Source organism: Mustela nivalis (assembly GCF_964662115.1).
Source record: "Mustela nivalis genome assembly, chromosome: 14".
NCBI classification, from domain to species: domain Eukaryota; kingdom Metazoa; phylum Chordata; class Mammalia; order Carnivora; family Mustelidae; genus Mustela; species Mustela nivalis.
In genome coordinates, this window is record NC_139033.1 from 18,776,660 (window position 1) to 18,797,472 (window position 20,813).

Genomic DNA, 20,813 nt, shown 5'->3' on the forward strand with positions numbered 1-20,813 from the left:
CGAGGCTCGATCCCCGGAGAGAGTGCACCTGCGGGTGGGCGCGGTAGAAAGAGGGGGGAGCAGGCTCCCGATCCCAGGACCCCAGGGTCATGACCTGAGCCAAAGGCAGCCGCTTAATGACGGAGCCACCCTGGTGTCCCCTTGTTATTTAGATTTTAAACAGCCGTCCTCACTGGAGATGGTTTCTCTGTCCTTACCGTGCTGGAGGAGACGGAAAGGGTAGCTCTGTGACCTTACCCCACGATTGCTAGCTTTTGTTTTTTTTAAAAGATTTTATTTATTTGAGAGAGAGAGAGAGAAGTAGCAGTGGAGAGGTCAGAGGGAGACGCAGGCTGTCATCTGAGCAGAGAGCCGGACGTGGGCTGTGACCCCAGCACCCCGAGATCATGGCCTGAGCCGAAGGCAGAGGCTTCGCCGAGCTACCAGACGCCCCTGCTGCTGCTGTCTTGCTCCTACATGTGTGTCCTTGTTTTATGTGGATAGTTCCAAGCTTGAGGGTGTAGACTGGGTGGAGGTCGGCAGCTTGGTTTGTGGTAACAGGCGTGCAGTCAGGGCCAGGGCCTTCTCTGCGTGTGCTGGCCTCAGTTTCCCTGCCCGGTGAGCCAGGGAGAGCGCCGGTGGAACCTCGAGCTGAGATGCGGTGAGGCCTGCGCACCAGAGCTCTCCCCGCCTGCGCGTCCTGTCCCCGCTCCGACTGCTCGCCCCGACTTGCCGACCACAGGCCCAGTTAGTTCATAGTTGGGTTTATTTAAATTGGGCTGAGATTTACGCCCAGCCGACTGCCCGCTGTCGTGACTGCTCTCAATTTCTTCATCCCGAGTAACTTCGGTGTGTTCCCCGTTCAGGGGCAGACGGTCTCTCTTGTGAGCGGCACCCCCAGTGCCCTCACCTGTTCTTTCTCTGGTGGAGCTTCTCCACTCCCCGGAAACTACGCTGTCTTTTATGGATAAGGTCTGTTTTGCTGCTCTCTTAAAATGGGCACTCAGAGTTCAGTTCCCATCAGAGAATCTCTGTTTTCTCTCTCTTTTTTAAGAACTCTAATAAATGATTGCTAATTGAAATCAAGCTCATTTTTAAAAGAATTATTTATTTATTTTTGCAATTGAGAGAGCACGAGCAGGGGGAGAGGCAGAGGGAGAAGCAGGCCCCCCACGGAGCAGGGAGTCTGATGCGGGGCTCGATCCCAGGACTCCAGAATCATGACCTGAGCCGAAGGCAGACACTTGATGACTGAGCCACCCAGGCGCCCTCAGGTTTTAGTTTAAACACTGCAGTATCTTTCCCAGTAGAATAGTCAGCCAGACAGTGTAAGAGAAAGCAGAGTCATTCTGACGGCAAGAGTAGGGGCAGCCAGGAAGCCGGGGGAAGGGAGAGCCTGCCCCTACCTGCCCCGTGGCTGTGATGAGCACAAGTTCTTTATTTCTGTAACGTCCAGTGTTTTAGCCTTTTCCTGTGGATGCCTCGTTCCGCAGCACCGTTTTGGAGAAGACTTTGCATGCCCTTTGGGGGCTGTGCAGCCCTGAGGGGGTGACTGGGCCGCGTGGGCGTGTGTCCCCTGGGCTCGGCCTGGCTGTTGTCTTCCCAGCGCCCGGCCGGGCCGCACCTGGGCGCACCAGCCTGCGGCTCCGCTTCTCCCAGCACCTCGCCTGCAGCTCGGGGCCTCTGCTGCCCGCTCCTCCCTCCAGTGAATCTTGTCTTCCAGAGAGCTTGTTGTTCAGTTCGGGCACCTCCGTCTGGTTCTCTTTCTTAATAGTTCCTTCTTTGTGGTCACAGTTTTCCTGTGTTCTTCGTTGCAGCATGTTTTCTTTACGTCCTTGGGCTTCTTGAAGTCGCTGGGGTCCCTGCTGCTGAGCCCGGCGTTCACGTGGCGTGGGGTTTGTGCCTGTGTGCTGTGCTGTGCGCGTGGCTCGGGTTTTCCTGCGTCTCTGTGTCTGGGAGAGACTCCGGACGCTGTGAACGAGGCGTTGCAGACACCGGGTTCGGTTACGGTCTTCGAGCAGTATTGCCCGCTTCGGCTTCAGGAGCGAGCGCGCTTGAGTTGGAACTCTCCCGACTGAGGGCACCTGAGAGCTCGGCGTGCTTTCCTTGGCCTGTGCTTGGAGTCCGTGTGTGCCTGCTGTAGGAGGCAGCTGGACACCAGGGACTCGGGGCCTCCCCGTGTGCAGTCCTCTCCCGGGCCGACTCCGCCTTCTCCGCTGCGGTGCTGTGCGCTCCGTCCTTGTGGCCTTCCGGCCGGTGAGGCTACATGTGTCTGGGTCTGGGCTGGCCGCATGGCGCAGGCTGGGGCCTGCCCTCAGGCCAAGTGCTGGGAAGCTGTGAGCCTCTCCTGGTTCCTGTCCTTCCTCGCAGGCGCCCAGTCCCACCCTCCAGAGTTCGTGTTCGTCTGATAGGAATCACTTGGCCGTTTCTGGACGTAGAATCTTTTGCCAGTTTCTGTTATTTAAAGAAAGGGCTTCTTTTGATATAAAAGTATATGTTCATTGTAGGATGTTTGGAAGATCTAGAAAAGTGCCCAATTAGGAATTACTTCTAATCCCGTGCCCAGAGACCAGATCTTCTCTCCTCCCTCCTTTCCCTCCCCGTCTTCACTCAGCGTAGATAGCGGCGCCCACTTTGCCCTCAGCCGGTCACTGCACCTGTCCCCAGGGGAGGCCCCGTAGTGTGGCTGGCGCTGGCACCGACCTGTAGCGTGGCTGGCGCTGGCAGGGTGCCCCCCCCCCGGGCACTGCCTTGTGTAGGCGTGCGTGACTTCGGCGTCCAGCGTGCTGGGTTCAGCACGGCGGACCCCGTGGGACCGTGAACACAGTGTTCACGACGAGGGCTCGGTACACATCGTCCTTAGCAAGCAGCAGCCCTGCGGGGACGGTACACAGATGTGAAGGCGTGGGGCGCCCCGACTTGGCCACTTCCCGTCCGTGCCAGAAGCTCCCCGTGTCAACTGTGGACATCGCCTGTACGCACGTTACCCGGCATCCCCAGCTGTGTAGGGAGCCCGCTGGCCACAGTGCCATTGAGGAGACCCAAGTTTATCAGAGTGTTGTCTGTCAGGCAGGGTTTTAGTGTCATTTTCCAGGAGGAAGAGATTTTCAGTTTTTGTGTTTTGGGGGTTAAGTGATGACAGGCAGCGTGGCCGACGGAGGCGCAGGTGTCGGACTGAGGACCCGTGTTTGCTGACACGGGCTTGTCCTTTGCCGTTTCTGTTCATTTCTGAGGGAACGTAGGTCTGCACTGATAGGAAACTCCATTTAAAACCAGAATAAGATCTAACACACATCCTTTTTTTCCCCTTCCAGAGGTAAGTTAGAACTTTAAATTCCGTGTTATATGAGAACGTACATTACATGTGCTGTGCAGCTAACATTTCTCTAGTTAGAGAGTAGGGAGGCCAATGTGTGGTGTAATCACGGTAGTTTAGTTCATACCGTGCTTGTAAGGCACCGACACGATCAGACTCTCACGTGCCCGTTTTCTCTTGCAGCAGCAAGCTCTGGCGGGGGCCCTTGTGGCGGGGCCCACGAGTGTGGCAGAGACGGACCCCTTTAAGAGGCAGCAGGCGGGGACCCCGGCAGGTATGTCCCAGAGCACGGGCCCGAGTGGCCTGAGGGGGCGCACAGGGTAGTGGCTGCATGAATGCTGATGTGCTTAGTTTTGGTGACTTTCTTTTTACTTTGAGAGTAATTTGTTTGTGCTGGTCGGCTGAAGAGAGCATCTGTGTGGCTGCATGGGTGTGTACTGAGATGTTTGCCCACTGAGTTCGGGAGGTTCCATTTTGGGTTTTTGTGCGCTGGCAGGCCCTTAGTCCTCATGATAGGATTGAGGGTAAAACTGCCTTCTTTTTCAAGTTGTCAGTTGCTTTTTTGTAAACTAAATTTTTTTTCGAATTATAAAAACACATGTGTTTTGTGAAAGATTTGGGCAGTCAAGGAAGCTGTGAGGCAGGTGTCCCTCTGCTTTGGTGTTCCTTCCCTGTGCCCCACCACAGAGCTCACTGCCGCCGCCGTCTGTGTGCACGCCGGACCTGCTGCCCGCACGCTCGCGTGGTCGCCCGTGGTCGTTCCGAGGGGGTGTGGGCGCGCTGGCTGTGCCCTGTTTGGTCGCCAGCAGTTATTTCCCAGGCCGCCTCGGCCAGCCCGGACCACACTCTTTCCGATGGCCGCGCCTTCCTCCGGCGCGTGGGGCTCCGGCCGTCTGCACGTCCGTGGTAGCGTTCCTCTCCATAGCCTCCTTCCTCTGAACACTGAACCCAGATTTTATTTATTTTTTGACACGTTTGTCACTGTATCTAAGGGAGAAGCTCCTGGGAATGAAAGTGCTTGGTCAGACCACACAGGAATGCACGTGGTCCTCAGGGCCGGCCCTTCTGCAGTCCCGTCTCCAGTGTCTGGTGCTCTCACGTTGTGGCCAGTGGGCGAAGCACGATCACTCCTCTGGTCTTTGTTGCTCTGCGGGGGGAGCACGGCTCGTCTGGTGTGCCGGGAGCTCTTCAGTTTTGATGCGGCTGCTTGGTCCTTGCCGTGTTGTTAACCTTTTGTGACTCTGCCTCTGCTGAGCCCTTTTTGCTCTTCACCTGTTCTGTGTGTCTGGTCGCTGGCACCTCTCCCATGAACGTGGAAGAGCTTTCCGCATGGTGGCCCCGCCAGCCTCTCGCGCATGCGCGTGCCGTGCACACCGTGGTCTCCTGGGGTGCCATCGCCCTTGCTTTTGTATGAGGCTGCTTCTTACACTTGTGAAGTTTTAATGGAAAGAACTTCTATTCATCGACCTTAGCTTTTCTGGCTTGTGGATTTTGGTTCACATAGGGAAGGGCCAAAGGGCCTCCCTGTTCAAAGATTATTAAAAAAAACCCTGACACATGTTTTTTCTACATCTGTTGTGTTGTTTTTACATCGAATCACACCTTTTCTGAAACTTCTTCTAGAGCCGTCTAAGCGGCCTCGGCTTGAAGTGGGCCACCAGGGGCCAGTTTTCCAGCGTCCGGGGGCGAACGCAGGGGTTCCTCTTCAGCAGCTCATGCCCACGGCTCAAGGTAAGGCCCGGTGGCCGCACTGGCTATTCCCGCTCAGAGTGCGTGCGGCGGAGAGGCCTCGTGGCCTGGCGTCTGGTGGGACTCATGCGGTCGCAGCCGTGCCACGGACGTGGTTCCTGAGGCTGGGACACGGCTCTGAGCTCTGGTGCGGGTGAGGGCAAGGGCCAGTGCAGGCAGGCCCTCTCCCTGAGGGAGCCATGCCTCTCTTCCTCCTTGGGATCCTGCCCCTCGCACGCCAGCACACTCTTTGGTTGCTTCTGTGGTCGGGGCACTGGTTACCGTGCCTGCTCGGCTTGGGGCTAGCTTGCAGGGCTCAAGTACCTTTCTTTCCTTTGTGGGCTCGTTTATGACACTAGAGGTATGTAACAGACGTTGGTACCAGTGGCATTTCCCGTTGGAGTGTGCGGTGGCTCCAACGGGTCTGTGATGAGCACCGGGGTGGGAGATCTGCCGTGCGCGGAGAGGCTGGGGGCTGCAGACTCAGCGCTGCTGGGGCTGTTCCTCTCTTGCAGGAGGAATGCCTCCGGCCCCTCAAGCTGCCCAGCTCGCCGGACAGAAGCAAAGCCAGCAGCAGTACGACCCATCCACGGGGCCCCCGGTGCAGAACGCCGCCAGCCTGCACACCCCGCCGCCGCAGCTCCCTGGCAGGCTGCCCCCCGCCGGCCTTCCCGCCGCACCCCTCCCGCCAGCGCTGCACTTTCCTCAGCAGCCTCCGGCGGTGGAGCCTCACGTGCAGCTCCAGGTCCCTGCGAAGACGCCACAGTCGAATGCCTCTATCCCCGTGCCCCCGCCCAGCCAACTGCCGGTGCCACCGCCGCAGCCCGTGCCGCAGTCCCTGCACGCCCCGATGCCTGGGAAGGCTCAGATGCAGGCCGCTCAGCTCTCTTCCCAGCCACAGGTACTCGGTGGGAGCCTGTCCTGTTGCTTAGAAGTGAAAGGTGAACCGAGACATGCGCTGCATGGGTGTGTGTGCTGTCCTGCCCTCCTGGCGGCTTGCTGTCCTACTTGGAGCCAGTACGTTGCCCAGCGTCCCTTTATCCACCTCTGTGGCCCCAGTTACGCTGTGGGAACACCAGCGAGCAGTACAGGCTAGTTGCTGCTGGTGGTTTGGTGGCCACGCAGAGGGCGTCCTGCCTGTCATCCCGGCTGATGTGTCCAGTGATGCAGGCGGATGGCAGGCGCCCTCCCACCACTGCACAATGGGGGTGGTGCGAACGCAGGGCTGCCTTAGGCTGCGTGGCTACAGCGAGCTCCTGGTGTAGGCCTGTCCACGCCCAGCCGGCTGCGGGGCCCCCCACGGGCACCTCCCTCTTCTGGGTGCTCTGCGCTCTGCGAAGGCACAAAGCCTTCTTCCCTGGGTTTCTAGCATGATGCGCCTCGTCCCCTACCGATCGTCATTGGCCCAGATCCTTTTTTTGAGACGTGTGCGGGGTTTGACCCATTCTGGTGACAGGGTGACGGCAGCTGTATCTGCTTCGTGCTCACCACCTGTTTGGCTTTGGGCGCTGTGGAGAGACTTTATTGGCATTATTTTTTCTGCCCAGCAGCTCTAGGATGTACAGTCTTTGTCATCCCTATTTTACCATAAAGAGACTCGAGAGACTGAAATAACTTGGCATGATCACCTGGTTGGTGACTGGAGTAGCTGTGATCTGTGCCCCAGTGGATTCTGGATCCTTTTGTGCAGGTCTGCGTGGCCGTGCAGTGGCCACGCTCTGCGTGTCTTGGGGACCCAGCACTGTTTTTGTTACATTTTTGTGGAAACAGGTCTCTCTGGTTCTAGTACTTTGTTTTATTGAGGTACACGGCTAACTTCAGGCCACACTGGGGTTTTGCTTGGATTCCTTGACGTGTCCCTGTTGTTGAGAGGATCGGCTCCTTAGAAAACCCATGGAAACATGTCCCTTCTAGATTGGGTCGGGCTGATAGACTTCCGTGAAGGGCCACAAAGAGGGGACGTGAAACACGTCAGGACCGTGGGCCACACGGTCTCCGCTGTAGTCTCCGAGCCCCGTTGCTGATGGCGAGCAGTCCCCGAGCACGGAGACGGGGGCCGTGGCGGGTGCTGCTAGAGCTCTCTCTCCAGGAGCACGGCCAGCCGCAGTCGGAGACTGGGTGAGGCGGAGACAGGAGTCGCACACTGCCCGGGGGCAGAGAGTTTCCGTCGCTGTCTCCCCGGGTTCCAGGCTCTAGACGTGCCTCTTACATTGTGGGGCCGCCTTGCCTTCTCTGCTTTCTGCCTCCCCACAGAAGTCCTTTGGGAGCTCAGCTTTTGTCTCAGCCGGGGTGGGAGGGGTTCCTCTGGCTTGACCTGCTCTGATGGACAGAGATGGAATCTCTACCTGACAGATTGCCTGCCGGGAGAGGGGCATGTGGAGTTGGTGTTCCCTTTTAAAAGAAAAGGTATAAGGTGAACATTTGGTACTTTTCAGTTAAGAAGAGGCTTGTACAGGCGCACCTGGGTGGCTCTGCCTTAAGCGTCTGCCTTCGGCTCAGGTCCTGATCCTGGGGTCCTGAGATCAAGCGCTGCATCGGGCTCCCTGCTTGGCAGGAAGCCTGCTTCTCCCTCTCCCACTCTTGTGTTCCCTCTCTCGCTTGTGTCTCTTTCTCTTTCAAATGAATGAATAAGATCTTAAAAAAAAAAAAGCTTATACAATTATAAATTCTGAAAAATAATTTGAACAGGAGAAACAGCTGCAAAAAGCAAAAAACAGAGGCAGAGGCTCCCCTGGGATAAGACGGCCATGAAAGCCGAGTTTGAGATGCGTTCTTGGTGCAGCGTTGTGGAGTGCAGGGATGTGTCCCCACTGTGAGCGTGGTCGGGCGGGTGTGTCCGTGTGTCCGTGTGCCCACGACCTCTGTGCTCTGCTGCGGAGGGGCTCCCCTGTGCGCACCTCTGGGGGCGACGCGGTCTCTGACATGTGGCTGCACCCGTGGGAGGGTGAGGTCTCCTGTTCACCATTGGCCTGTTTTCTGCCTGCCAGACGGTGGCGTCGACGAGACCGCCCGTGGACCCTGCCCAGCCCTGTCAGCGACCCCCGCCGGCGGCCTCTTCTACCTCGTCCATAGCTCCTGCTGGCGGCTCGGGCCCGTCACCGGTACGGGTCTCTGCAGGGAGTAGACCCTCCTCGGCAGCCAACAAGTCGCTGTCTCCGGTCACCTCTCGGTCCCTGGGGGCAGCTGTGTCAGCACCGCCCAAACCCCAGAGCCCAGCTCAGAATGCCGCCCCACCCCAAGACAGCTCTCAGGACAAGCTGGCAGAACAGATAGCACTGGTAAGTGCACTGGGAATGTCAAGAGGGTTGTCCCACATGTTCTAGTTTGTGAAGCTCGTCTGATCTCAGTATCTGCACAGGATGCATAGCTGTAGTGAGGAGGGTCAAACGTGGTTTCTGATCAGTTAGAAACCAGGGTTACCACTGGGAAACTGGACCTGTCCTGCTGAACATGGGCTTGTGGGGGGGAAACGTCCTTTCTTTGCTGACCTCCCAGGCGGCGTTCCGTGCGGGCTGCGGGGCAGGGCCAGGAGGATGGCTGAGGCCAGCGTGGCCGTGGCCTGGCCCCTCGTCAGTGCTTGCTGTTTATGGGGTGACTGAGCAGTTCAAACTTCCTGAGGGGAACTAAGCATACCGAGGTTGGTAGGATGTCCCAGCCCCAGTGTTGGCTGCTGTCCGGAGCTCACTCGGTGCTGATGTGTGGCCAGCCTCGGGTGAGCCAGCCCTCCCCTTCGCAGTGGTTTTGGAGCAAGGGCCAGGCACGTGTCATTTCCCTTGTCAGTGCTCTGGTGTGAACGTTGGCCCGTGCATTTGGTCTGTGTTTCAGAGACAGGGTGTCACCGTGCTTCCCCGGTCTCCGGGGAGGGTGGCATGTCTGCTGACCTCTCTAGGGCCTCTTTGGATCTTTGCATCCGGTCCTGTCTTTGTTACTGAGGCTTTGTGAATTCGGGGTGTGACTTAGCGGGGCGCACTTAGTAATTGTGTGTGGGACACACCTTGCCCCGTACTCCTCACAGGAAAACCAGATCCATCAGCGGATAGCAGATTTGAGGAAAGAAGGCCTGTGGTCCCTCAGGCGGTTGCCCAAACTGCAGGAGGCCCCGCGCCCCAAGTCGCACTGGGACTATCTGCTGGAGGAGATGCGGTGGATGGCCACGGACTTTGCCCAGGAGAGGAGGTGGAAGATGGCCGCGGCCAGGAAGGTGAGGCGCAGGGGGCGGCGGTTCCCGGACACGTGCGCGTTCACTGCTGTGTGGGGTCCGCAGACCGCCTCTCAGGGGCTGGCCTCCTAAACACGGCGCGTGTCCTGGCACCGTTGAGGAAGTGACCGTGCTGTGCGGTTTCCTTGCGAGGGGCTGTCTTCAGAGCCCTGGGCTGGACCGCGGGGGGCGGACGTGTCTGCCCCTGCTGCGGCTTCCGCGTGCGTTCAGCTGCTGCTTGTCAGCCCCTCCTGGCGGTCGGGAGGCCTGCAGCCCCCAGAACCCAGGCTGGTGCCAGGGCTGGTGTGATGCGGGCGCCGAGAAGGCCCAGGGTTGGCAGGGGGCAGTGAGGCTGGTTGGCTTCCTGGCAGCCAGGGGGCCATCCTGGGCCTTCAGACTGCCCACGGCCCTGCACTGCCTGGTCTTCTGTCCAGCGCCCTCCCAGTTCTGGCTGAGGATTGGTTTCCTTCTTACTGGTCCTAAAGCGGACACCCAGTCCTGGGGAGCCTTTAGCAGATGGCTCCAGCGTATATACTAGGAATGCAGAAGGGGACAGCGTTCCAGAAGCCTTAGGTCTCAGAGTACAAAGCAGCTGTCTTGGCCTACGTGTAAACGGCTCTGGGCCTTGCTTCTCTCACGTCACTGCACTGCCGTCTGTTCCTTGGGGCATACCTGCTCTCTTCTTGGTTCCCGTGTTCTCAGGCCTGGGGAGTGGTCCCGTGTGCCCTGCTGTCTACCCCTGTCCCCGAACTCTGCTTTCCTTACGTAGACTGGGGTCTTAAATCAGATTCATGGAATTCAGAAAAACCTGATTGCTCCTTAGGCACGGTTTTTTCATAAAGGACGATGGTCCTGAGCATGTGGGCACCAGGTGGGTAGGGCACCAGCAGCTAGTGCTACCCCTCTTCTGTGAGAGACTGCAGACCCTGGGCAGCAGGAGGCTTTGTGCCAGGGCTGTGATTGGACCAGGACACGGCCCCAAGGAGTCTGTGAGGGGGGGGGGGGGTGTCCGTCCGTGGTGTCCAGCAGGCCTCCAGCAACTTCTCCCCGCAGTGTGTTGGCCTGCAGCCGGGCATGCCCAGGCTCACGAGGTGTCTGTTGCCAGGTTCCTTCTCAGCACCTTTTGGAGGACTGCTGGTAGGAGAAGAGAGCCCAGACCCTGGAAGGCGGGTTGGGATTTAAAGGAAAAGCCGTGAAAATGATGAACTCCCCCCCAACTTGTGGTACAAGTGATGTCTGTTGAAGGTGTTCGTGTTGGATGGAAAGATGTTAATCGTAGGTCACGTGGGGAAAGAGGATTGTGACGCAGTATGGTGTACCTCCTGAGGGAAAGTCAGTGTATTTAGTAAACTAGCACTTTGTAGAAAGCCAGGCAGCGTGTTGGCGGCCTTTTGTGCTGGTGTGGGCGCGGCCCCTGCACCCTCAGAGCAGGCGAAGACACGTCCCCCTGCGTGTCTGTGTCGGCGGCCGGGGGCCCTGGGTGCCTGCCTGTGGCCACGTGGTGTCAGGTCTGCAACCCTTGCTTCTCCAGCTCATCAGGACAGTGGCGCGTCACCATGAGGAGAAGAAGCTGCGTGAGGAGAAGGCAAGGAAGGAGGAGCAGAACCGACTGAGGCGCATCGCTGCCTCCACCGCCCGGGAGATAGAGTGTTTTTGGTCAAATATTGAACAGGTAAATCCTGGAATTTAAATGGGGTCCTGAGGGGGCGCCTGGGTGGCTCAGTGGGTTAAAGTCTCTGCCTTCAGCTCAGGTCATGATCCCAGGGTCCTGGGATCAAGCCCCGCATTGGGCTCTCTGCTCAGCGGGGAGCCTGCTTCCTCCTCTCTCTCTGCCTGCCTCTCTGCCTGCTTGTGATCTCTCTCTGTCAGATAAATAACATCTTAATAAATAAAAAAATAAATAAATGGGGTCCTAAAAACATAGACTGTTTTCTGAACGTGCCTGGCCGAGGGACGCGGAAATCTGGGCAGTCGTGCCCGCTGCATCCCTGGGACAGGTGCGTGCACCCGCGCTGCTTCCTGCACTCCTGGCTGTGCACCACGGCCTTGGCTTCGTGCCGTTGGCAAGGAGCCATCTAGTGTTTCCGTCCGTGTAAACGCCACTCATAGGAGGCAGCCCATTTCCCACATGGCTTTTGCGCCGCGCATCCGTTACAGAACACGTTACCCCGCCCCAGCCCATGTGGCTCAGGCAGCGCGTGGCTGTGGAACAGCTGGCGGAGTGCCCTACGGCTTCATCCTGACGGGGTGGTGGGACGGCTGTGCTTTCCGACCCCGCGTGTGAGTTCGGACGTCCTGCGCAGAGCTCCCGTGACCTCCGTCCCTAACGGCCTGTTTGTACTCCACTCTTTGTACTCAGGTCGTGGAGATAAAACTACAAGTAGAATTGGAAGAGAAAAGGAAAAAAGCCTTAACTTTACAGAAGGTGCCCAGGAGAGGTAGGACACGTCTTAGAAGCCCTCGTGTTGTTGTGGCACTTTCGTCCCCTGCTGTCCCGCAGCTGGTTGCCGTGGTGACGCGGGGGCACTTGCTCACCAGTTTGAGCCCGTCGTTACGCGGCCCCCCATGCAGCTGCTGTAGCAGTGAATGCCGCTCTGAGGTTTGCTGGCACAGGTCAGCGCCCCGGCCCCCTTGATCAGCTTCGGGCGCTCTTGGGGTTGAGGTTCTGTGCCTGTGCCCTGTGGCTGGTGCCGGACACTGAGATGATCTCCCCCAGGGGCTTGCACCTCGTGGGCACCTCTGTGGTTGGGGCATGGCCTCTGCAGTGCTCTGACGGGACCGCCCCTTCCCTGGACACTGTGATGTGGGCCAGGCACCAGCGGATGCAGCTGTCACTGGCTGGGGTGGGTCAGGGGGCGTGATTCTCATTCTGCTGGTGAGGGATGGAGGCAGAGCGGCGGGCTCTGCGTGGAGTCATAGAGCCGTGAGACGGTAGAGATTCTAGAAGACACACGTTGCCATTTAGCGCCCAGGTTCACCTCCCAGACCAGAGACGTGTGGGGAGCTGCCAGAGAACTTGGTAGGTCCAGGACTGCTGGCTGGTGCTGTGTTGTGGCCCGGTTCCCAGAAGGAAGGAGGCGGAGCTGACACTCGCTGTCCTCCCGCGAGGAGGTACCAGTAGGGCACGGCCTACACACGTAGCTTCGGTGAAAGTAATCAGCTTCCTTGTCTTTAGGAAAAGAGTCGAGGCCTCAGGGGCTGGATGCACTGCCGGAAGCTTTCCTGGTAAGTTGAGGCTCCTGGACTAGGTGAGAGGGGGAGACCACAAAGAAGACACGGCGCCTGATAAAGCAGGTCCCTTTTTTGTCCGGAGAAACGTGTATATATCGTCCGTAGTAGTCCCTCTGGGGAAGAAGCCTGATGTTTAGTGTTCGGCTGTCACGGGGTGTTGATCTGGGGACAAGGGAGGACACAGTGCCGGGATGTAGTTCCACCTGCCGCCTAACACCTGTGCCTCATGGCATCCGGGCTGGCGTGGGCGTCCCAGGCTCACCGCGGTCTTCCTGGGAGCGTGTGAAGTAGACGTTTCTGCTTGCGTTTCCCATTCTGTGTTTGCAGGTTTTATTCTCTGTTTCAGGAGTCGGGGTTGTCTGGAAGGAAGAGGAAAGCTAGCACATCTCTGACTGACGATGAAGGTCTGTCCCCTGGCACTCTCTTGCTGTCCGCATGGCGGGCTCTCTCAGACTGCAGGCGTAGCGCTGTTCAGTGCTGTCAGGGTGCCTGGGGTCCCAGTGACTTGTGTCGTTGGGGGCCAGGCACCTTGGAGGGGGTGGGTGGGTGTCTGCAGAAACAAGCCAGACTGTGGAGGAGGGAGAGCGCAGGAGTGCTGGGAGACGGGTTGTTTGCGTGGAGGAGCCTGCAGGGAAGGGCGGAGGCTGGCGGGAGAGAAGGTGTAGTCCGCTGGCGGGGCTGGGGCGGGGCTGGGGCGTGAGAGCTGTGCTCAGATCGGAGGCAGGCCGGAGCTGGGCCAGTCCTGCCGTGGGCTGCCGGTGGGTTCTTCTCACCCAGAGTCACGTCTCTGTTGGACGTGCGGTGCGGGGTGTGGGACCACCCTGGTCTGAGGCGCTGGTTGCACAGGACGGGAGCTGAGCTGAGGGAACGGCGTGCCGAGCAGTGGCTGGGACCCTGGTGTGGGTGATGACACAGTCAGCAGGACCCCGTGCAGCCTGCTCCTGGGATTTTGTGCTGTGGGGTTAGCAGGGGGATGAGAGGTTTGACAGCGCTCCGTGTTCTGCTGGAGATGGTCTGTCGAGTAGCGAAGACCCAGGCCGTGTCTCACGCCCCGGCCGCTCAGTACAGCCGCACTTCCAGACTTCACCCGGAAAACAGAAAGGCCCGGTTCAGCTCTCATAGCTGGCGAGACCGTGTTGGAGGCTGGTGGTGTTACGACATCCCTGACATGTCATGGTGACTGTTTCAGTGGAAGACGAGGAGGAGACCATAGAAGAGGAAGAAGCGAACGAGGGGGCCGTGGACCACCAGGCAGAGCTGTCCAGCTTAGCCAAAGAAGGTGGGCTGCGCGCCGTGCCACAGATGCCATTAGGAAGTGTTGAACACGTACAGAAGAACGTGGGAAAACCTGTGAGATCCAAAACCCAACACAGCCCTCGAGCGCCGGCGTCCAGGCCACACTGCACAGCGTGGGGCAGAGTGCCTGAGACACCGCACGCTGGCCGGTGACCTGCCCTAGCGGCTCGTCGCCTCCGCTGTGGTTGCCCTGCCGCCCGACACGGCCCGGGGTGCTGCTGGGCTTGCTCGGAGGACCGGCGTCTCAGTGGCGTCGCACCCTGGCGCGCTTTCCCTGGGCTCTCCCGTCCCCGAGCTTCGTCTGGCCGTGGTGTGTCGCTGCGGCTTCCCTAGCTGTCACTGCTGAGCTGCATTCCGGGCATGACCGTGTCATTGATTCCCTCGTGGGTTGCTGCTGAACATTCAGGTTGTCCTCTGGTCCTCCCTCAGCACGCCGCGGGAGTGCTCCTGTGGCTGGGGTCGGCACACGTGTGTGCCAGAGTGGACGGGCCGGGCCAGTGTTCACACAGGCCAGGCCGCTGGATGAGACTGGCCTGGCAGGGCTGCGGGGCTCGCTGCAAGCCCCGCACGTCGGGGCGCTGTTGCTGCCCTGGTGAGGGAACACGACGTCTCCTGGTACTTGTGGGTGGCACGTCTCGGAGAACAGATGAAGTGTGGCACCTTTTCACGGGTTCCTCTTTTCCACCGTGGGCTTGAGCTTGCTTTCCCGTGTCTGCGTGCTGCAGCTGTGCGTTGTGATGTGGCCATTTCGCTGGTCACGTGCATCTCAGCGGCTTCTCCCTGCTTGTGCCGTGTTTCCGTCAACCTCATGGGGCTTTCTGATGCACGGGTGTTCTTGACTTTAGTGTAGTTGGATTTGTCAGTCTTGTTTAAAAAAAAATCTCTCTTTTTTCAGAGATTTTATCTATTTGTCAGAGAGAGAGCACACAAGCAGGGGAGAGGCAGAGGGAGAAGCAGGCTCCTGCTGAGCCGGGACCCAGATAGGGGACTGGATCCCAGCCCTGGGATCATGACCCGGGCCGAAGGCAGATGCTCAACAGACTGAGACCCCCAGAGGCACAGGAAGCCTCTTTTCACCTCGAGATCATGAGGCAGTTTTCCTGTTTGTCCACAGATTTTTTAATTTTACTCTCACATCCGTGTCTCTGATCCATTTAGAATAGCCTTTGCCTGTTGTGTGGAGCAAGAGTACAATTCTTTGGTTCCTTCCTTCCTTCCTTCCTTTTTTCCTTTCCCCAAATGGATCCCAGTCGTCTTGGCCCCATTTGAAAGGCTGGTCCCTGCTCCTGCTGGTCCTGGCCAGCTCAGACGGCAGGCTCTTCCCCGCCCGCTGTCGTGCTGTCACGCTGCTGGCCGGCGTGGGTCCTTGGGCTCCGTGCTGGTCCTGAGCGCGGGCTGGGGGTCCTTCCGCATCCATCCTCTCGGGACGGCCTCGGCCACCTCCGGGCCTCCTCCGGGCCTCCTCCGCCTCAGGACAGACATCCACAGGGCCTCGTGGCCTGGAGTCGGAGGGTGATAGTCGACACTTGCGTCTTGACGAGGCCGAGCTTTTCCAGTCCCTGATCGCGGTGTGCCTGCCTGTCCACTCACGCAGGTCGTTCTCGGGTGCCTGCAGGGACATTTTACGATTGCAGGTTTTTTGTGAGGTTTGTGTTCAGGTGCCTGGTCTGTTTCAGAGTTGTAGTAAGGGGTGTGTTCACTAAGGGCGGGAGGGCAGCGGCCCTGTGGAGCTCACACACACCCCATGGGCACGGCCGCCCCTCCACCCCCAAGAGCGTCCACTCTGCCTGTCGCATCAGCGCCGGCTTGCTGCGCTCCTTCCTGCGCTCCTTCCGGGGAGGGGTGCGCTTGGGCGAGGTCTGGAAGGGAGCACCTCCTCCCCCAGGGGCGCTGTGTGGTGGCCCGGCGGCTGCTCCCTCCCCCACTCTGGCGCTCCTCCTGCCTCCTCCATGCCCTGCTTGTGTTCCTGTTGCTGTGGCTTCCCCCGAACGGGGTGCGCCTCGGGCAGGTTGGACTCCGTGCCAGCGTCTCTGCCACGCTCCGTCGGCGGACATGGAACAGCCCCGCTGGCCGTCTGCTAGGGCAAGCTCTTGGTGCGGGAGGAATCACAACTTTTTTATGTGCTTTTTACAGCATTTTTCTGCTTAATTTTTGTTTTGACTTTTATTTGGTGTTTCTTTTCTTCATATCAATTATTTTCCATCAGCAGTGATTTTATTATTACGTTTATTAGGTTATAGCTTTTAGTCTTCATTTATGAGGTTATTTTAGAAATCTTAAGAATTCCTTTATGAGTAAAAATCGAATTTTCCATGTCATGTCGAAGATGCTCATGTTTATAAAGAACGTGCCTCAAAGACGGGATCAGTAACGGGCAATAGTTCGGGCAATAGTTCCTTTTTGGAAAAAACTAATTGCAGGAGGGCTGCAGCTGTGCTTTCTCGTGCTGTAAACTATCCCCCCTTTTCCCGTGATCCTTTCCAGCTGAATTGCCCTTAATTGACTTGATGAAGTTGTACGAAGGAGCTTTTCTGCCCAGTTTCCAGTGGCCGCAACCGAAGCCCGACAGTGAGGAGGCGAGCGAAGAAGAAGGTCTGTGTTGCCGTCTTTAAAGATCTCACCCATGGCAAAAGCCAGGTCACATGGAGGAGGGTACTTACGACAGGGTTTAAGTCACCTTCCTTTCCTCCTAGACTGATGGGAGAGAAAGATGCGAGCCGTTACGTGGGGGCACCTGGGTGGCTCAGTTGGGTGAGATCTGACTCGATCTCGGCTCAGGTCTTGATCTTGGGTTGTGAGATTGAGCCCTGACTGGGGCTCCCATGTTTGGCGTGGAGCCTGCTTAAAAACACAAAAACAAAAAATAAATAAAAATAAAGTAAAAAGATGCAAGTATGTTTAATGTGTAATTTTGCACTGAGAGGGTTTTGTTAAATTCTATGCTTTTTATTTTCATTTATTAACTTGGCACAGTTATTAGAGTACTTGTGAACAACTTGGAAATGTTTTTGTCCATGTTTATGAAAGTCATTGTTTTCATAGACTTGGGTTTGTATCATGTATATTCAGGGTGGGCTTTGTTTGTTTAATGCGCTCGTTTTGAGGAGTTTATTTTACTTTCATTAGACGATCTAAGCAAACAGCCCGTTTTTCCTTGTTTCCATTCTACTTGTCCTGATCACTAGACGCAGATTCCTGCGAGCAGAGAAGCTCGGGGCTGACAGGGCCAGAGGGTGGGCTGCGGGCCTCCTTGCTTGCTAGTCCTTGGAGACGATTGTGACTTTCCCTTTTCTGGTGGTGGAGGGGCGGCCACTAAGCCCTTCGGTGCCCATACGTCTGCTGGTGGCGCCGGCTCCTGGTTCAGTCAGGTCCTCCGTCTTTGCCTGAGGGCTCTTCAGAGCGCTCCTGCATGTGATGGTTTTACAGGAGTTTATACCCATTCATCTGGGGAGTGTTAGGTATATAAAGTGGGTTAAAAACAGATTAAAAAAATAGTGCATTTGAAATATTTGGACTCTGACAACTTTTTTCCTTGTATTTCTTTTTTTTTTCCTTGTATTTCTTTTTATAAACAGTAAGTAGGCGCATAAAAGTGTCGCATCCACTGCAGATCTGTCCTCTTGTTCACAGATGTGGAAGGCGCCCCGGGTGACCGGGAGGGCCGGAAAGATGTGGTTCTCATAGACTCGCTGTTCATCATGGACCAGTTCAAAGCTGCGGAGAGAATGACTCTTGGGAGCCCTCACACAAAGGACATCGCGGAGGTGACCGCCGTGGCCGAAGCTGTCCTGCCGAAGGGCAGTGCCCGGGTCAGCCCCACGGTGAGGCGCCGGGCTGCCACGTGGGGGGTGGTGTCTTCGCGAGGCTGGGAAAAGGCTTGGTCTTTCCCCCCAGCTCTGTGCCAGCTGCAGAGGTTGTCAGGAAAAGCGAGTACTGTCTTGCTTCTCTTGTCACCTCTAGATCTTTTCTGTGGGCTCTAGTGGGCTCACCGTGTGGCTGATTTGGCTTCGCGTTGCACAAAACTTTCTGAGCATTATTTTGAGAAGGGCCCATTCGGCCCATGTGTCGCTGCAGGTGAAGTTGAACGCGCCATCTCTGTTGTACGGCGCGCTCAGGGACTACCAGAAGATTGGCCTGGACTGGCTCGCCAAACTCTACCGGAAGAACCTCAACGGCATCCTGGCAGACGAAGCTGGGCTGGGCAAGACGGTGCAGGTCATTGCTTTCTTTGCCCACCTGGCTTGCAACGAAGGTAAGAAGAGTGTCCTTGCTAAGGCTGACGGTGGGGAGGGCATCTGGCATGAGGACGGAGAGTGGCCGCTCTTCCTGCTGCTGTGCCCTGTGCTCTGGTGCGAGACCCAGAACAGGTCAGAAATATGCATGGTGAGAACAAGGGAAAAACTTGCTTGCGGTTAACCCTAGAGTGAGCAGCTCACTGTGACTCAGAATCTAGCACACTGAGAGGCCCACCAGGCTGCAGCAGGGCTGTGTGACTCCCGTGTCCCCTGTCGGCCAGGACCTGTGTGCACGGCAGCTCTCCCCACGTGCCCACCTTCCTTGTCGCGGTGGCGTGCACCACCTTGCCTCCGGGCGGGCCCCGCCACCTGGGACCGCTTCTCCACTGCCGGGCTTCTGCAGGGGCTGGTGTGTGGGCATTGCTAGGGGGCTAGGGCCCACAGCTGCACCGCGGCAGAGACACACCGCGGCAGAGACAGGGTGCCTGCCTCCCTGTAAGGGGCCGCCCACTCCCGCTGCTTCTTCACCTCTAGACTTCACACGACATTGGTCTAGGCCCTGTGGCCTCTGTATTGGCATGTTTAGGGATCCACCTCCCCCCACTCATTGCCCTCCACTCGGCCTCTGGGGCAGGTGCTTGTGTTGTCCCCTGCTCCGGGCCTCGGAGGGCTGTAGAGGGACACATGCCTGTGTCTCTGACACACGACAGGGTCTTGCATACAGGTGACCCTTGAACAATGTGTGGTGGCCATGAGCACTGACTCCCGTGCAGAGGTCAGCGCACATAGAGCTTTTGCCTTCCCCGTAACTTAACCGCTGGTAGTTTACGGTTGACCGGAAGCCATCCTGATAACACCAGTAGGTGACTAACACGGATTTGGTATGTTCTGTGTGTTACGTAGTGTATTCTTATAACAGCGTCAGCCAGGGAGAAGAAAACGTCATTAGGAATACCGTAAGAAAGAGAACATACGGTACTGTGTATACTGAAAAGAATCCGCGTGTGCTTACGTGGACCCGCGTGGTTCTTTCCCATGTTGTCCATGGGTCATCTGTAATGTTCCTCTTGCAAAGGGAGTGTTCCAGATGCAGACTGAGCGGACTCGTAGCTGACCAGAACTGCCGACACATTGTCCTCTTTGTGGAGTTACAGAAGCTGGGAGGGGACTCTTGAAATTAGGGGGGGGCGTCCTGCTGATGAGCACGGGGCAGCCGCGGCGTGCAGCAGACCTGAGAGAGGCGGGTGTGCAGAGGGTGGTGGTCGCCCAACACCCCCCCCCCCACGCCTCGGGAAGGCTGCTGCTTCCTTCTCCCTGGGCTCGCTGCGCTTGTTCCTCATCATCGCTAGCACTGTCTTTGTTGGCCCTTCTGAGAAAAGCTTCGTCAGTCTCAGTTTTATTTTCCTTTAGTTTTTTTTTATTTTTTAAAAAATTTTTTATTTATTTTTTATTTTTTTAAAAAGATTTTAAAATCTTTTTATTTTTTAATTCTTTTCAAAAGATTTTATTTATTTGAGAAAGAGGGCACAAGTGGCAGGCAGAGGGAGAAGCACGCTTCCCATGGAACAGAGAGCCCGATGCGGGTTTTGGTCCCAGGACCCTGGGATCACGACCTGAGCTGAAGGCAGATGCTTAACCCACTGAGCCCCACCAGGCGCTCTCTCAGTTTTTCGGTACAAATGGATTGATATCAGGACTTATTTTCTTGATTAACTTGTTTCTGTTTTCTGACCTGGTGTCCTGAAATTTTCAGTGTGGCACTGGAAAATGAGTTTTAGACACAGTGACTTTAGACTATCATCTTGCCTCTCTGTCTTACTCTTTAGCTAGAAAAATTTTCGTTAGATATTTAGAAGAGTAAGAAGTGGAAGCAGCCTACAGTTCCAAAAATAGGGACTCTTAATAGTTCATCATTTGAACAAGTGAATATGTGAGTCCCTCAAACTCCGGGTACACGCCTGGTGCCCGTGCTGCCCCAAGCACTGGTCCGGGCGTCAGGCTGGGACTGTGAGCAGAGCAGAGCCCCTACGTCAGGAGGCCCAGCCTGGGCCCCAGCAGTGCGTCTGGTGTGAGGGGTTTTGCAGAAAACCGATCGTGGAGCAACGTTCTAAATGCTGGCTTATACGAAGTCCTGGTTCTCCTTGGTAGGGGAGAGGGCACCTGGGGCTGGTGTGCATCTGTCTTCTCCTGGGGGCACCTTCTAGAGAGATTTGTCTTGTTGTGTCTGTTGACGTCCTCGTTCCCGTCCCTCTTGGGTGGGCCCTCTGGAGCGCAGGACACGGTGCTCTGCACACGAGGCCGTGTCTCCTGCGCGCAGCCTTTCCAAGCCGCCATTTCCGTCTCCGTGTGGCGTACGTCTGGTTTATAGCACGGACGTGGAACTTTGTCTTGTGTGTATTCTCATAACTGATGGCATTATTTTTCGGAGGACTGAAGCTGAAACTGTTTTGGGTGGTGTGTTCTGGCTGGACGCGGGGAGTGGGCTCTGCACCCGAGCCCAAGCCTCAGTGCGCGGCCACCATAGGAGGGCTCCAGGCTGGGGCCGAGCGCTGTTCCTCAGAGATGCATGTTCTTGCCTGTGCTTGCAGTGGGGTCAGCGTGTCTTTGAGGAAATACTCACTTTCTTCGGTCCCACTCAGCGGCTCTTTGTCGCGCGCCCGCTGTGGGTCAGGCCCCTGCCCCTCCTCCGCAGGTCTGTCGGTGGCGCGGGAGGTAGGACGTGTCTGCATCATGCCCCGGGGACTTCCCACGTGTACTTGCCCCGTGTCTCGGGTCAGCACAGCGCACGGTGTCCAGACCTGACAGATGGTCTTGGTTAAAGGGAAAGTTC

The 20,813-nt window shown here is 57.2% G+C and overlaps 1 protein-coding gene across 8 annotated transcripts in view; it reads left to right on the forward strand.

Moving 5' to 3' along the window:
- Window positions 1–20,813, forward strand: part of EP400 (E1A binding protein p400) — a 97,808-nt gene that overhangs the window by 21,330 nt on the left and 55,665 nt on the right. For 7 of the 8 annotated variants that reach the window (XM_082699894.1, XM_082699896.1, XM_082699895.1 and 4 more), the window contains 13 exons: window positions 3,479–3,569; window positions 4,919–5,026; window positions 5,539–5,924; window positions 8,011–8,301; window positions 9,039–9,224; window positions 10,753–10,893; window positions 11,581–11,659; window positions 12,397–12,446; window positions 12,799–12,856; window positions 13,642–13,731; window positions 16,233–16,340; window positions 17,379–17,569; window positions 17,823–18,000. In XM_082699894.1, the coding sequence (XP_082556020.1) occupies window positions 3,479–3,569; window positions 4,919–5,026; window positions 5,539–5,924; window positions 8,011–8,301; window positions 9,039–9,224; window positions 10,753–10,893; window positions 11,581–11,659; window positions 12,397–12,446; window positions 12,799–12,856; window positions 13,642–13,731; window positions 16,233–16,340; window positions 17,379–17,569; window positions 17,823–18,000 (1,957 nt within the window). The remainder of the gene's footprint in view (window positions 1–3,478; window positions 3,570–4,918; window positions 5,027–5,538; window positions 5,925–8,010; window positions 8,302–9,038; window positions 9,225–10,752; window positions 10,894–11,580; window positions 11,660–12,396; window positions 12,447–12,798; window positions 12,857–13,641; window positions 13,732–16,232; window positions 16,341–17,378; window positions 17,570–17,822; window positions 18,001–20,813) is intronic. The other variant, XM_082699898.1, reaches the window with a different exon arrangement.